Raw genomic sequence first — 16,679 nt, forward strand, 5'->3', positions numbered from 1 at the left:
TCAGTCAGGGGCATCTCTAGCTACCTAAAACTTGGGGACACCTCAAGCTACTTAGTATTGAGTGTGCTTTTTCTTACCTTATACTAAGGGGTACCTGTGGCTACCTACACCAGGCAGGGGAAATAGAGGAGAGGTGAAAGTTGGGCCAGCAAGCACAATTGCTGTGAAGTGGAAGATGAAGTCTAGGGTGCCAGAACATCCGTGCCTATTGGCTCCTGTGATGTAAATCCAGGCCTGATTCCCGTTATGGTCTGATACAGCCTAGGTGAGGGTTACAAATCTCCTCTATCGTCTCTAATATCAGACAATTTTTAGGTTGTGGGGTCACTTTTTACAACCAATGTTCTCCCGTATTCTACAACACCATTGTTAGAAACTGCAGTTTTCACGGAGGAACAGAACCCCCCACCCCCATTTACAAATGATATTGTGATGATCTGCTCAGCTGGCTGCACAGGCAGACAGCTGTTTGTCCATTCCTCTAGTCTGTGGGCTGCAGGTCTCTGGAACAGAGACCTGTCTTTCCATTGCAAGTTTCTGGTCTGTTCTCTTGCTGGGGAATTTGCACACGTTCGTTATGCAAATCCCCTACCTGCCTTCTTGATGACTGGCACTATAAGAGCTTTATGTTTCCCAGAATGCTTTGCTGGTCATTTCCTTTCCATGGTCTGTTCCTGATGGACACTGCTGGAGTGTCAGCCATTGGTATCTAGTATAGTTAATTCCTGGGGGTTGCTTTAGGCTCCCCTTCTAGCCCAGTCAGGTTGTATTATCTGTATTGCCTGTTCTGTCTTGTCTTGCCTGTTGCCATTGTCCTGCCCCAATGGTGGTTGACAGGAAATGGTTCTGATCTCTGTTCTTGGAGTATAGCTGGTGCAGCGGTTGCTACCAGCTATCTCTTCTGTTCTGTCTCCTGGGATCGCGCTAGCTACTTTTCGCTAGCGCTGGGGATCCTTCTGTTCTGCTACTCTGTACCTGGATCACGCTAGCCACTTTTCGCTAGTGCTGTGGATCCTATCTCTCGTTTGTCCCTGTTTTCGTGTGTCTGTCTTGTCCGCTACGCTTGCTGCAGGCTCGGTGAGGTAACCGTTAAGCAAGCGCTCGCGTCCTCTGTTTCATGTTTGTCTGTTAATGGTTAGTTAGGCGTGCTTGTCTCTATTGTGCTTATCACGTGGAGATCGCGCATAACCACGTGCACTGTTGCGAATGAGTGCGGTGTTCGCGGTTAGCTAGCGTTTGTTATTTTCCGTATCTCCTTATTGTATTTGCTGTTCCTTTGCTACCCTCGTATTCTATTCTGATCTGCCTTGTGTCACGTCTGGCGATCGCACCTCTCGCGATCGCGTTCCTATTTCATATCTGCTGTTGTGTGTGCGCGGTCGCGGGGTGGCGACTGGATTGGCGCACACACATACAACCTGTCCCTTTGCTCAATCTCATTCGCAATCGCCTCTCTTGCGATTGCGTTCTGCGCTTCGTACAATTCCTGTCTGGCACTTGTGGAGGTACAGAGGATTGGTTCCTCTGCACTCCCCAGCGCCATCTGCCGACAGGAATTTCCCTCTACAGGTGCGTAGCACCTTTTGCTGGGTGCCTGCAAATATACGCTTGTGGAGGATTTCCGCCGTGTCAGCGCACGCGTTGTGCGCTGATCACGGAGAAAGTTCCACAATCGTTACAGATATATACATTTTTAACCATCCATATTTATTTGTATGATTATTTACATAAAGCTAATCTATTTCACATATATCTTAAACATTAAAAAAACTGTACTTCTGCTTTAATGTTCAAAAGCAAGCAACAAAGTAAAGACCATGAGGAGTCTGGGTTTTATTCTGAAAGACCAGGCAGCAGTCTCCATACTTTACTTGAGTGTTTGAGCTGCACACATTCCACAAAAGACATTATTATTATTAGAGCCATAACCAGTAAAGCAATACGGCCTAGTGCACACCAGAGCGGTTCGGCTGCGTTTTGCGATTCGCTTACGGCTGCGGATACGCTTAGGTAATGTATTTCAATGGGCTGGTGCACACCAGAGCGGGAGGCGTTTTGCAGAAACGCATACTCCCGGGGTGAGGCATTTTTTAGATTGTGGATGCGTTTCTGCCTCAATGTTAAGTATAGGAAAAACGCAAACCGCTCTGAAAAACGCCTGTTCAGAGCAGTTTTGCTGGAGTTTTTGTTACAGAAGCTGTTCAGTAACAGCTTTACTGTAACAATATATGAAATCTACTACATCAAAACCGCTACACAAAACCGAAAAACGCTAGCTGAAACGCTACAGAAAAAGAAGAAAAAGCGTTTCAAAATCTGCTAGCATTTTGCGGATCTGCTAGCAGTTTTTGGTGTGCACCAGGCCTACATGTGCATAGTTAACATTTTGCTACTTTATACAGATTTCATGTAGTTGCATTGTCTGTAATATTTATGGGCATGTTGAAGGTCTTCATCAATTTAAGTATAACATATAATTTAGGTGTGAATGTGTGCGTTTAGGTTGAATCATTCTGAGTTAATAGAGCATACAGAGTTGCACAGATATTCATGGGCGTCCGCAGAAAATTTTCCAGGGGGGGGCAAAAAGTGGGGAGTTAAAAATTTGGGCTGGAGTTGTGTGGAAAAAAATGGAGCTACGCCGAAAAATGGGTGTGGTCATGAACCAGAATGTGGGTGTGGTCGTGGGTGGAGACAAGTTTACATGAACTAAGCAATGGTGGGACATTAGATTAGGACAGTGGTGGCGAACCTTTTGGAGGTCGAGTGTCCAAACTGCAAAGTCACTTTACTATCACAAAGTGCCAACAGCAATTTAAACTAAATACAAACGTTTTAACTCATACATGAACATTATGGAAAATTAAGTTGAAAATAAACTGTGAAGATAAACAATTTCATCCATCGTACTCCTGAAAAAAATTATTCATTTTTTTTAGAACCTCCCAGTTTCATTTTCTGTTTTAAAAAGCAGAAAAAGTAGGTTTAATGCTATTGTCTCATATGATGATGATTCAGCTTTTTCCATAGTCTCGCAGTTAGCAATCATGTGACCCCCAACAAGACAAATTCAGCAATCATGAGGCCCCCCCCATCAAGACAAATTCAGCAATCATGAGGCCCCCAACATGACCAACTCAGCAATCATGAGGCCCCCAACAAGACAAATTCAGCAATCATGAGGCCCCCAACAAGACAAATTCAGCAATCATGAGGCCCCCAACAAGACAAATTCAGCAATCTTGAGGCCCCCAACAAATCATGAGGCCCCCAACAAGACAAAGTCAGTAACCATGAGGCCCGCAACAAGACAAATTCAGCAGTCATGAGGCACATAAATAGACAGCTTTTCACATAAATAGGCAGAATGCCCCCTTAATATGTAGACACCTCTCACCTGGCAGCAGTTCCCCAAAATACACTCAATCTGACAGCAGTGGTTCCCCAAAAATAGGTAGCCCCAGGTCTATAGGTGTCCCCAGAATAGGTGGCCAGCGGTATAGATGTCCCCAGAACTGGTAGCCAGGGGTAGAGATGTCCCCAGAACAGGTAGCCAGGGGTATATGTGCCCAGTATATGTAGGCAAGGGTATATGTCCCAGTATATGTAGGCAGGGGGTATATGTCCCAGTATATGTAGCCAGGGGGATATGTCCCAGTATATGTAGGCAGGGGTATATGTCCCAGTATATGTAGCCAGGGGTATATGTCCCAGTATATGTAGGCGGGGGTATATGTCCCAGTATATGTAGGCAGGGGTATATGTCCCAGTATATGTAGGCAAGGGGTATATGTCCCAGTATATGTAGGCAGGTGTATATGTCCCAGTATATGTAGGCAGGGGTATATGTCCCGGTATATGTAGGCAGGGGTATATGTCCCAGACAGTATATGTAGGCAGGGGTATATGTCCCAGACAGTATATGTAGGCAGGGGTATATGTAGGCAGGGGTATATGTCCCAGTATATGTAGGCAGGGGTATATGTCCCAGACAGTATATGTAGGCAGGGGTATATGTCCCAGACAGTATATGTAGGCAGGGGTATATGTCCCAGTATATGTAGGCAGGGGTATATGTCCCAGTATATGTAGGCAGGGGTATATGTCCCAGACAGTATATGTAGGCAGGGGTATATGTCCCAGACAGTATATGTAGGCAGGGGTATATGTAGGCAGGGGTATATGTCCCAGTATATGTAGGCAGGGGTATATGTCCCAGACAGTATATGTAGGCAGGGGTATATGTCCCAGACAGTATATGTAGGCAGGGGTATATGTCCCAGACAGTATATGTAGGCAGGGGTATATGTCCCAGTATATGTAGGCAGGGGTATATGTCCCAGTATATGTAGGCAGGGGTATATGTCCCGGTATATGTAGCCAGGGGGATATGTCCCCAGAAAAAGTGGCCATGTGTGCAGGAGGAGGGGAGCAGCGGAGAGAAGAGGGAGAGCTATGGGCACTCACCTTAGGGGGCTCTCCCTCCCTCTCTCGCTCTCCCCTCCGGAGTCCGGAATGAAGTGTGCAGCGGCTGGCGGAACTTACCTCCTCTCGTCGCACGCGCCGGATGGATTAGCCGCTACTCTGGCCTGATCCAGACCAGAGTGCGGCACCAGAACTTCCGGCGCAGGAGCGAGAGGAGGTAAGTTCCGCCCACCGCTGCCAGCCGCTGCACACTTCATTCCGGAGGGGACAGCGAGGGAGAGAGAGACCCCTAAGGTGAGGGAAGGGGGGGGAGACGTCCGCCCTTCCCCACTGTGCCCATAGCGCTCTCTCTCTTCTCTGCGTGTTCCCCTCCTGCTGGCTGCACGGGCACGCGGCCAGGGGGGGGCAGCGGGCGGCCAGGCTCGGGCAGATGCCCGGTTTTGCCATATGTGCGGATGCCCATGCAGATATTACAGAAGCAAAGCACCATCTGTATAGAAGTAGTGATCGGAAGCAGACTAGCTGACCTGATGTGGCAGTTTTGCAATCTCCTGGATAAACCCATTACAGTAATATCCCTTTATAGTAAACTCCAAGGGACCGGTCAAAGTAGTTTACCATATCAGAAGTTTACTATGTCAGAAATTGTCATACTCATGCACATAAAGTATACTTTAGTACTGTATCTTTATTCATTCAGAAATTGGGAGTCATTTTTTGCTTTCAATGCATCAGTAAGCAAGCACAGACAGTATCGAAACTAGATTCACAATGCACAATAATCATGCAACAGCTTGCACAGGACAGGAAGCATAGCTCTCACCAGTTAATGCAGGTCTAGTACTTATAGCGTGTTCCCCTGTGCTCATTTCTGTGCAGCCTGGATGATACTGAAGCGTTGCAGCCATGCACAAGCAAGCAGAGCCGGGAAAAGGTCCTCCAGCACCCAAGGCTGAGACACCAAAGTGCTCCCCTCCAACCCTTCCACCCCAGCCGTCACACACTGGGCTTGATTCACAAATCCGTGATAACTGATATCACGGCCGCGCTAGCGTTTTGTGTGCGTTACAATGCACATAATGTTTTTTCCCGCGCAATCACAAATTTTCACGTGAAATCGTGGCCGATTTTACACGAAAATTTACATAAAATGTTACGTGCGCCATAATGTGCGCAAAACGCTAGCGCGACCATGATATCAGTTATCACGGTTTAGTCAATCAAGCCCACTGATTGCTATTAAAGTAAGAGTCGCCCCAGGGCCCCCAACACCTTAATCTCTAGTTATCTAGCTTGCAGTCCCTGCTATGTATCCCTTTTTTATTTCTATTTGCTTCAAACACAAATGGGGAATGATAGCAGAGTGAGTTGTGCGCCCTCTCCTACACTGGACCCTGAGGCTGGAGCCTCTCTCGCCTCTGCCTCAGCCCGGCTCTGCAAGAAAGTCACAGATGCCAGGCAATTCCCTTAGTAATTAGGCAACAGCTTACACAGGAAGCAAAGGCCCCTTAGTAATTAGGCAACAGCCTACACAGGAAGCAAAGGCCCAGAGTAGTGTGCAGATAGTGAGCAGGCTACAAGCGGCTGCTAGCCTGCCCACTGACCATGGCCCATCTCCGACTGACATATGATGCATGCGCCCACCCACTTTCCACTATAGCTGGATACAAAATACCAGGGGACAAAAAACAAGTTCACATAACAGAAGTTCTATTATATCCGGAAGTTTTTATACCACTCCTATATACTTATAATGTTGCTTGGTAGGGACCTGGACATTTAGATAGTGATTTTAAAGCCCAGCTCCAGACAAACATTTTGGCATGCTAGAGAGCAAAGGTAGGTTTTTATTGCTGTCTTGGTTTGTGTTTGTAGAATTTCACTCAGTTCCCGTTCCTTTTACTGGTGTTACTAAAGTCAGAAAGCAAGTGAAATCTCCTCAGCAGAGACACACCAATAGAGAATATGTTTTCTTCAAGAGCAATGGTTTAGATTATCTGTCAGTTTTTTTTATTGCTTTCTGAGTCCTGGTTGGTGGTATTTTATAACTCGGTATACCAGGTTTATTATGAAGGTCAATAGCAAACAACAGGTACAAGTAGTCCCTGGTTAACAAATAAGCTAGGGACTCCAGGTTCATTCTTAAAGAATACCACAACTGACATGTGGCATAATGAGATAGACATGGGTATGTACAGTGCCTAGCACACAAATAACTATGCTGTGTTCCTTTTTTTCTTTCACTGCCTGAAAGAGGTAAATATCAGGTATGTAAGTGGCTGACTCAGTCCTGACTCAGACAGGAAGTGACTACAGTGTGACCCTCACTGATAAGAATGTACCCCTTTTTTATCTCTTTCTTGCTCTCAGAAGCCATTTTCTTCTAGGAAAGTGTTCTATAGTTGGAATTTCTTATCCGTGAAGGTCACACTGTAGTCACTTCCTGTCAGGACTGAGTCAGCCACTTACATACCTGATATTTACCTCTTTCAGGCAGAGAAAGAAAAAAAGGAACACAGCATAGTTATTTGTGTGATAGGTACTGTACATACACATGTCTATCTCATTATGCCACATGTCAGTTGTGGTATCCTTTAAAGAGAACCTAAACTGAGAGGGATATGGATGTTTCCTTTTAAACAATACCATTTCCTTGTCAGGCCTGCTGATCTCTTTGGCTGTATCAGACACCTGAAACAAGCATGCAGCTAATCCAGTCTGACGTCAGTCAGAGCACCTGATCTGCATGCTTGCTGAGGGGCTGTGGCTAAAAGTATTAGAGACACAGGATCAGCAGGAGAGTCAGGCAACTGGTATTATATGAAAAGGAAAAATCCATATTCTTCTCAGTGTAGATACTGAGCAGCTTTTAAAAACACAATTTTCACTTACCTGGGGCCTCCCTTCAGCCCACTGTGGGCTGCAAGGTCCCCCGGCGTTCCTCCTGGCTCCTCTCCCGGTCCAGCAGGCGGCTCCATTAATCGGCGTCTTCTGCCTGAAGTCGTCCTCGCCCCACACACTACGCATCATCGTGCCGGCCACTACGTGTCATCATGCCGGCTGGCATGAGAGTCCTGAGCATGTGCGGTTCAAAGTTTGAGAACCGTGCATGCGCATGACTCGCACGCCGGCCGGCTTGATGACGCGTAGTAGCCGGTGTGATGACGTGTAGCATGTTCAGCTGGGATTCATTTTGTGTTTTTAAAAGCTGCTCAGTATCCCTTTAACCTGAATCTGTTCCTAAGTTGAAATACTGTGCTATCTCTGTCCCCTGTACCCCCCCCCCCCCCCCTCTGTGCCTCAAGAGTCTCCCTCTGTGTCAGCTCTGTTACCTCGTGCCTTCAATGGTCCCTTTTGCCTCAGCTCTTTGTCACCTTTCTCCCCCTGTGCCCTCAGTGTGCAGCAGCAAAATGTAATTGTACCGGTTTTAAAAACCATTTTTTGTTAGAATTTTTTCAAATCAATTTTCTCAAAAACTACAGCCTTTTTGACAAAAAAAATTCACTTGTTACCACAGAAACAAATTTCACATAATCAGGCAGTTCGTATCAGCGGGTCAATCGTAAGTCGGGTGTTCATAAGTTGGGGACTATCTATACAGTGCAATTATCAAAGAAGGCACATAAATTTGACAGTAAGCGATGACATAGCAGTGTCTTGGTATGAACATAGTAAAAATACAATGAAAATAGAAAAATACAACAGTCTATGCCTTACCATCCCGTAAACGTCTCAGTAAAAGTAGGAGTATGGTTGGTGGCATTTTTGCTTCCTGTTCCGATCGTGGATGTCACAAAGCACAGAAAATTAAGGAAACTCTTTCTAAGAGGTACACAGACAGTTATAGCAAACTGACAAAAATACTAATCTTTCCTTACTTACACAGTCAAGAGTTCGGTGCCCAATGCTGTACAGATGCCTCGCTAACCTGCATGCTAGCAACGCATTCTGTTGCTATGTCGGATCTTTAGGTTTCAACTGGAGATGGGGGATCTCCTGTATACACGCTAGATCAGGCATGGGCAAACTTGGCCCTCCAGCTGTTGAGGAACTACTAGTCCCACTCCCACAATGCATCGCAGGAGTCTGACAGCCACAATCATGACTCATAAAGGCAAATGCATTGTGGGATTTGTAGTTCCTTAACAGCTGGAGGGCCAAGTTTGCCCATGCCTGCGCTAGATACTTGCCCAATGCCGTGCCTTTTGGCTGCCATGGCAGAGTTCAATCTAGTGTGTGTACATTGCTTTAGTACGAGGCTTTTCTCAATTCAGGCTTATATTGTCAGAGACCTGACATCCTCAAATCACTGCTACTTTTTAATGACAAATAGGTAATTTATCTAACTTGTCATTACATCCGAAGAATATCATATGGTGGCTGTTTACATCACTTTATAAACAGATTAATGACAGGGTAAGTAATCTGCTGTTTTGCCATTATAAAAAGGAAGATGTGATTCAAGAAGGCTACGTGACGTGGAGATGGGTGAAGTGAACGAGGCATGGAGGAGGCAGTGGAGAAGGTGATTGATGGCTGAAGGTGGGAAAAGGAGGCTAGCGACAATCAGATTGTTGCTAGCCTGTTGCTGGTTTTGTGGGGAACAGCAGAGCCCAGGAGGGACTGGCAGCAGTACCAGAAGGACAGAGAGAGAACATGCCTCTGTGTCCTATAATCTATTTACAATCCACCTTGGGTACTCTTTATGGTGCTTTTAAATATATTTGTTATTGACAGGAGAAAGAGGTGACATTCTAGGAAATGTACAGTTTCTGCTACCAGGCAGGGAACAAACATTGAATGAACTGATAACGGATCTAATGAAGCCTTTTACAAGTTAACATATTTTTTTAATTTGCCACTAGATATCTATTTGGTAGGCTACCATGGTTATTGAGTGATTTTTGCATTTGTCTAACATTTGCAACAAGTAAACATGGCTGCTACAATGTACAAAACTACACCATACATATGAACACAATTTGTAACCATTAATGCAAAATGATAGAATATGCTATATTTACAGTATTGTGCTCATTCTCATATTTAAATATGTAAAAATGAGAAAAAAAGTGTATTTCCTATCAATGTACTGTATATTTCAGTAAAAGTGAGGTACAGTATGTCAGTTCAGATCTATTCCTGGATTTGTTACCACTGCCAGGAAAACAACTATAACCATAGTTTTTGTATGCCATTTAAATGATTTTGGGTCTCTGTTTATTCACATTCTATTTAGCATTCTATAACCATTACAAATATTTTAAAGATGAAAACTTTTAGTGATGGCAGTGTCCTTTTTTTCATTCAACATTTTTTGGTCTTAAAAAAATAACTGCACACACAAGGTTATTAACAGTAACCCGTTTTCCTTTGCTTAAAAAAACGTGCTTATTCAAAAAAATGTTTTCATTGAAATGCCCAGCAGTTTAAGAGATAAATTAGCAACAGTAGGTATTCAGTCTAAAAGTAATCTTCACTCTGCAGCTCATTGTAGGTCCCAGGCACCATAAATTAGGGAGGCAAGTTTGCTGTCTCTCATTTTCCATGATATCAGCACTTCTGAGTGGTTGTGGTTAAGAGTCCTTAGTTCAGTAAGGCGACCAGTTAAACGTGCAAAATGTTGTGGATTATCAGGGTGATAGATTTTGGAATATTTGTGTAGGATTGATAGAAGGGGCTCCTGCAGTTTATCAACACAGAGTTTGTTTTTTAAAAATGGACGGTCTGTTGAAATAAAATGTCATTGAAAGATCATTAATAAATGTAAAATACAGCATACGGTTATATAAATAACCTTACTTGGCTATGGTCACTGTACATGTCAGATATGACTGAAGATATCACAGCTTTACAGCAACAGTGTTACTGCAGAAATTAAAAACATGATTGCTGCCTGAAGGAGGTGCTTTAAAGCTTATCTGAAGCAATGCTAAAAAGAAGTTAGTTGCTCACCTATATAGAGGGAAAGCTCTGGATCACATAGAGCCTTCCCGGTCCTCTGTCCGTGTTCTCTGTCCACTGCTCTCCCCTGACAAAGTTATTCAACTTGTCAAATACACCTATGAAGGCTTCAGAAGTAGGGATGGCCCTCATGGAGAAGCATGTGATCAGTTTGATCAGCTGATAGATTTGTAAGGTTCTGATTTACAGCTCCTGATCATGTGTTAAACCAGGAAGTCATCACTGCAAGTCAGTACCTTACAAATCTATCAACTGATCAAACTGATCATGTTTCTCCATGAGTTATCCTAATCAGGGCCATCCCTATTCAGAAGTACTCACTTCCCTGAGCACTTCTGAAAAAGAGTGGGTCTGTAGGGAGCATGTATGAGTACTTGGGGACGCCAATGCTTCTGAACCCTTCCGAGGAGTCGCAAAGACAGAATTTCAATGAGGGAGAGCAGTAGACCAAGGGCATGGAGGGAGGACAGGGAAAGATCCTTGGGATCCAGAGTCTTCCCTCTACTTTCATCCTCATTTCAGAATTGCTTTCAAAACTCAACCATGAATGTTTTTTTTTCCACAATTTGAAAGTATGTTTAATAACTTTTAACAAAATAAAAACGGGATTCTTTAGCAAGAAGGAAACACTTTGGTCAATGCATAGATTAAATGGGAAGTCTAGTAGCAAATTTGTTTGTTTTCAGGCTCTAAGGCTATGTTCAGATGACCATCTAAAATGGCATTTGCATGTATTTGCAAGGACTAATGAATGCTGTCTAAGCACCTCCATCAACTCAAATCTTTACAGGTAATGGTGAAGTTCAGACAAGTGTTTGTGTTTGACATTTTCAAGAGCAGGTTTGGAAACCATTGGATGCAATTAATATATTTGGCTCTGTTGAGAATGGAGCTGAATTTCTTCTAAAGTGTGAACTTATACTTTTATAGCCTTCTGGAGAGCAACTAAAAAAATGATCCACTGAGCATAAACCCTCACCATTAACTACTTGCTGTCCCTATGATGTAAAAATAAGTCTCTGCACTCTTCTTCCTACAAAATCTTTGATAACACTGTTTATTTATCTCTGACCTGATTAAATCACTACAGAGTTGTAATATAATGACAGCAAACCCCCTCTCCTCCTCCCAGGGAATACAAAGGCAGAGTTAATTAGTAAACAAGTGTAAAATAGACATTCCAGGAGAAGACAGTAGCAGATTGTATTATTTTATTACTTAATTGTTACATTAAATACATTATCAAAACAAATGAACTGTTTAAATAAACAGTAGGGATAGACAAAAAAAATGTGTGTGCTAAATGTACAATAGAACTGTTTACATTAAAGCTATAATGTATGAAAATGGATACATTGTGTATTTTTTCACTTTTTCTTCTTATTTTCCCTTTAAAATGCATAGAAAATAAGGTAGTTACTAATAACAAATATCAGCCACAAAAAGCCTTATTTGTCCTGAAAAAAAACAATATATAGATCATTTAGTTGTGATAATTATTGATGAAGTTATTGCCAAAGTAATCACAGCTGAGCTGAACTGTGAAAATAACCAGGGTAGTGAAGTGGTTAAACACTCAACAAATGTGGCAAACATTAGGGAAATGGTATTATGCAGGAGAACAGAGGCACCAAAAGGATAAAAGGAAGCTAAATGACCTTAAAAACCAAATTCTTGGTAAATAGAGGAGGTAGTGGTGGACTTACCTCCTCCAAGTAGACACACAACGACTTTAGTAAAGACAGTCAATATATTTTATTTATGAACTACAAATATGCAACGCGTTTCGCAGGTTGGATTCTGCTTCATCAGGCAATAACAACGGAGCAATAGCATATGTGGTCAGTAGAAGAGCCAGGCACCTCTGCCTGGCTCTTCTACTGACCACATATGCCATTGCTCCGTTGTTATTGCCTGATGAAGCGGGATCCAACCTGCAAAACGCGTTGCATATTTGGAGTTCATAAATAAATTATATTGACTGTCTTTACTACAGTCGTTGTGTGTCTACTTGGAGGAGGTAAGTCCACCACTACCTCCTCTATTTACGAATAATTTGGTTTTTAAGCTCATTTAGCTTCCTTTTATCCTTTTGGCGCCTCTGTTCTCCTGCATAATATTGAGTCCACCCTGGGTGGAGGGTTGAACCCCCTTTTTTCTCATCTACAGAGAGCGACTTCTTATTCCTGAGTGGGATCAGGAAAATCTCCCCACCTGCCTTTATAGTGGTTGCCTAATGGTAACCCTGGTTTATGAGTATATTAATATTTACTCTATCTAGTAACCATTTACCAGTACATATTACACTATTGGGGCTCTTGGTGTTCCTTGTTTTTATTAGGGAAATGGTGTGGGAATTTAAAACATAACATAATAGTCTTATGTCTGATACATCATGACATTTTGCAAACAACTCAATATGACAAAGCTTTTTGTGGTTTAGTAATTTTAAATTAAAACTCTTTAATCAACCAGTGTACCAGTTTTGTTCTTCCAGACATTACTTTGATGTCTTTATTATTTTGCAAAATAGAAAAGAAAAGAGGAAAACCTGTTGACGTACCTGAAAAGAAAACTGTTATTGCTGAAAGTAAAGCATATTCTGTTTCAGTCACATTAAGAGATCCCATGCTTCTAAAGAAATTAAACAATGGAGTAATAATCTCTTCTGTGATATCTAGAAGATAAGCACAAAACAAACAGCACACAAAAAAATTAAAACACCTTACAGAATTATGAAGAATAGATAATTTGTGCTTAAAATAGTTAAAGGAACACTATCGATTAACATGTTTTTTTCAAGATAGGAATTGTTTGGGAAGTGCTGCTAAGTACTGGTGTATACATTTCACTGGCAACCTCTTACGGTTATCAAAATACTTTCACATTTTACTGACGCCAAAACTGATGGCAGAATGAGCCATGAGGGGAGGGGGAATTCCCCTCGCACCTCATCTGTTAACCCTGTGTGTGAGAGAAAGGCACTTAACCATCATATACTATTTTTACTTTACAGCTACGTACAGATCTTTAGTGAATTGGTAAGGACTTAGAAGAAGGGCTGGCCCTACCATAAACCCACCTTAAAGTACCCCTGAACGGGGTTTTGAACAATATACTTTTATATTGTTAAATCTCTGGTGCTGTGATATACATCCCAGCACCATCATCCTCCTCTCCAACTCCCCTTCTGTCCCCTGCTCTACTAAGTCTTCGATGATGGGCTGGGTGGAATGGTCAGTACTTCCTCTCTGCCTGTTGTTAGCGCCGCCCCCTGCACTCGTAGCTTATCGTTCCAGATCTGAGTACCGCACACAGCGTGCAGGGAAGCTGCGCTAAGTGGGGGCTTGTGGTAACTAGGGTCAGAACACTAGGGTGGGAAGGAGGCCGCAGGGAGGGGGGAATCATGTAGCTAGCGCTAGGCTAGCTACATGCTAAAAAAAAAAATTAGGCTTAAAAAACCTCTCGCGGCCGCGCAGCCGCAGAACAATTGACCGCCAGGAGGGTTAAATGAATTTGATGATCTTGATGCCATGATACTCACAGTACAAATCCTTAAAGTGGATCTGAGATAAAGTTTTATTTATTGCATAATTGTGTTCCTTTCATATAGTTTATAGGGCATTCCTCAAGCTAAATACTTTTTTTTTGTTTTGTTTTAAAGAGAATCTGTACTGTAAAATTCTTACAATAAGACGCATACCATTCTATTCATTATGTTCTCCTGGGCCCCTCTGTGCTGTTTCTGCCTCTTCCTGCTGCAATCCTGGCTTGTAATTGCCATTTTTATGCATTGTTTACAAACAAAAGGCATAGCAATTTGATACGCTGAGAGTAGCTTAGTGTGTGAGTCATACAGAGTGTGCAGGGGGCCTGGAGAGGGTTTGTATAGCTTCTGCCAATGACAAGCAGTGCAGCACATTCCACACATTCCAGCCTCAGCCGACAGAAAAGAGAAGATTAGATCATATAACAGAGATAACACAGCCACTGTGCAAATAGGAAAGGCTGCATTAAGACAGAGCACATTAGAACAGCTATAGGAACATATAGGATAGAAGAAATATAGGATAGAAGAAATAAGGCTAAAAATTTTGTTACAGAGTCTCTTTAATACTCTAATTCCCTATAAACAAAACAAGCCTTGCCCACAGCTTTTTCACAATGCCTTGGCACTGTAGCAAAGGCTTGTGGGAGCTCAGTCTGGGCAGGAGGAGGTTACTAGCCATTGATTTCAGAGGCAGAGAGGAGGAGGAGAGGGGACTAAATTTACACACAGGCAAGCTGATAGCATCTCCAGCCCCCAGCCTGTGACAATGTGACAAACAGAACATGGCTGCCCTCATTGTATCACAGGAATAAATAATCATAAACTTTTGAAGCTGTCATTAGCTAGATTTGCTGTGTAAACTATCTAAACTTATATAGTTATATAGACAAGTTACTTGCTATAGTTAGTTTTTCATTTCGGATCCGTACATAGTCATGGTTTCAGGGCTGGTTTACACTGAAGGTGTTGCAGTGATCTTTAATGTACAACTTATGCACAGCACAGGTGAAAGCATTTCTTCATGTTTCCCATTGGGTCAGTTTACATACCTGTACACTTGTTTTAGCTGAAAGATTTTCACAACTCACTGCTGCATGTATTTTAGGGGCATCATGGATCCAGTACATACAAAAACAAAGTTTTCGGTTAAGGGGAACCTTAACTGAGAGGGATATGGATGTTTCCTTTTAAACAATACCAGTTGCTTGTCAGTTCTGCTGATATTTTTGGCTGCAGTAGTGTCTGAATCACACTCCTGAAACAAGCATGCAGCTAATCCAGTCTTACTTCAGTCAGAGCCCCTGATCTGCATGCTTGTTGAGGGGCTGTGGCTAGGCAACTGGTATTATATTAAAAGGAAAAATCCATATCCTTCTCAGTTAATTTGCATATATTCAGCAGTGATGCACTGGGAGACATCTCAAGCTCACTCCAACCTGAATTATCGCACATTCTTTCTGTTTTAAGAAAGCAAACTTTTTCAGTTTAGGTTCCCTTTAAAGAAATCCTAATAGGGCCCTTTTCCACTAGCAATCGCAATCACAAACGCCAGCAATTGTGATTTTTCATTCATTTTGTATTGCGATTTTTCATTTGCATTGCATTATTACTCTTATTAAAATCGCTCCAGGAAGCGATTGCGATTTGCAAATCAAATCACTATAGTGGAAAATATTTCTCATGATTTCTATGATAAAGTAGCAACCCCAGCGATTTAAAAATCACTAGCCATTTGCGATTCAGCTGTGCAGTGGAAAAGGGCCCTAGGAGGGGAAGGCTGTGGATCCTAATGAGGCTTCCCCACCCTCCTCACCCAGCTTGATCCTGTGCTGGGACCCCTGGACAAAAAACAAAGCAAAAACAATCTCCGTTGCCACTGTGTGCAGACGCAGTATCAGCCTCCTGCTTGGGCTCCAACGGAAATAGCTGTGTCCAATCGGGTCCGGCTATTTCCGCCAGGAAGCCAGTAGTGTGCGCACCCTGGCAAGGGACTGTGGAGATCTTTGGGGGACCCAGCACTGGATCCTCTCTACTGTGGAGCCCCCCTTTAGGATCGGGAGGCTTCCCACTCCCAAGGTATGGAACCCCCTTTTTTCACTATAGATTCATTTTAAGTGTTTATAGTATTATTTTATACAATGCGAATATGCAGTAAAGGCTAGTCCTTTACTATTTACTATACAGTATGTCCATCTGCGATTGACCACTAGGTGGTGGTATAGTAACATTACTCTTACATCTCAAGAAACTAGGTTTTTGATCACAAAGAAAATCATCTTGTTTATTTTGCTAAGAACAGTCATTTACTACTATTTTATCATTATTGTGTATAAAGAAACATCATGTTTGCTGTGACCCTAATTTCTAATACAATTTTGAGTGATTCAGTATTGCTTGTAGATAACAGTGTCTTAAAATGTTAAAATTAAATAACTTCATTTATCAATATTACATATGAAATTATTATCATATTGTTTATAAAGAATTAGCATATTAAACAGTTCTGTACCATAATTAATAGTTATATCTTATATTAGTTACAAATGATGACACAGGAAGAGCCTGTTTAACAGGGATTATAGTCTGAGACCTCATACCCATGATGTAATACAGGTGACCATGCGTTATACAGGAACAGCACCTGCATTTATCTCTGTTGTAGGACTGTCCAATTCACAGCACTGCACTGCGTTGGGGGCAATGCACTGCTGTATTCAGCAGTGCATTGCTATAACTCACT

General features: G+C 42.6%; 1 protein-coding gene across 1 annotated transcript in view; it reads right to left on the reverse strand.

The window, feature by feature from the left end:
- Nucleotides 1-9,253: 9,253 nt before the first annotated feature.
- LOC137546808 (bile acid receptor-like) overlaps nucleotides 9,254-16,679 on the reverse strand; it is a 128,369-nt gene continuing 120,943 nt past the window's right edge. The window contains exons 10-11 of the mRNA XM_068269682.1: nucleotides 12,953-13,066; nucleotides 9,254-10,152 (exon numbers count right to left, since the gene is read on the reverse strand). Of these exons, the coding sequence (XP_068125783.1) occupies nucleotides 9,914-10,152; nucleotides 12,953-13,066 (353 nt within the window). The 3' untranslated portion in view covers nucleotides 9,254-9,913. The remainder of the gene's footprint in view (nucleotides 10,153-12,952; nucleotides 13,067-16,679) is intronic.

This window comes from Hyperolius riggenbachi, chromosome 2 (assembly GCF_040937935.1).
Source record: "Hyperolius riggenbachi isolate aHypRig1 chromosome 2, aHypRig1.pri, whole genome shotgun sequence".
NCBI lineage: Eukaryota > Metazoa > Chordata > Amphibia > Anura > Hyperoliidae > Hyperolius > Hyperolius riggenbachi.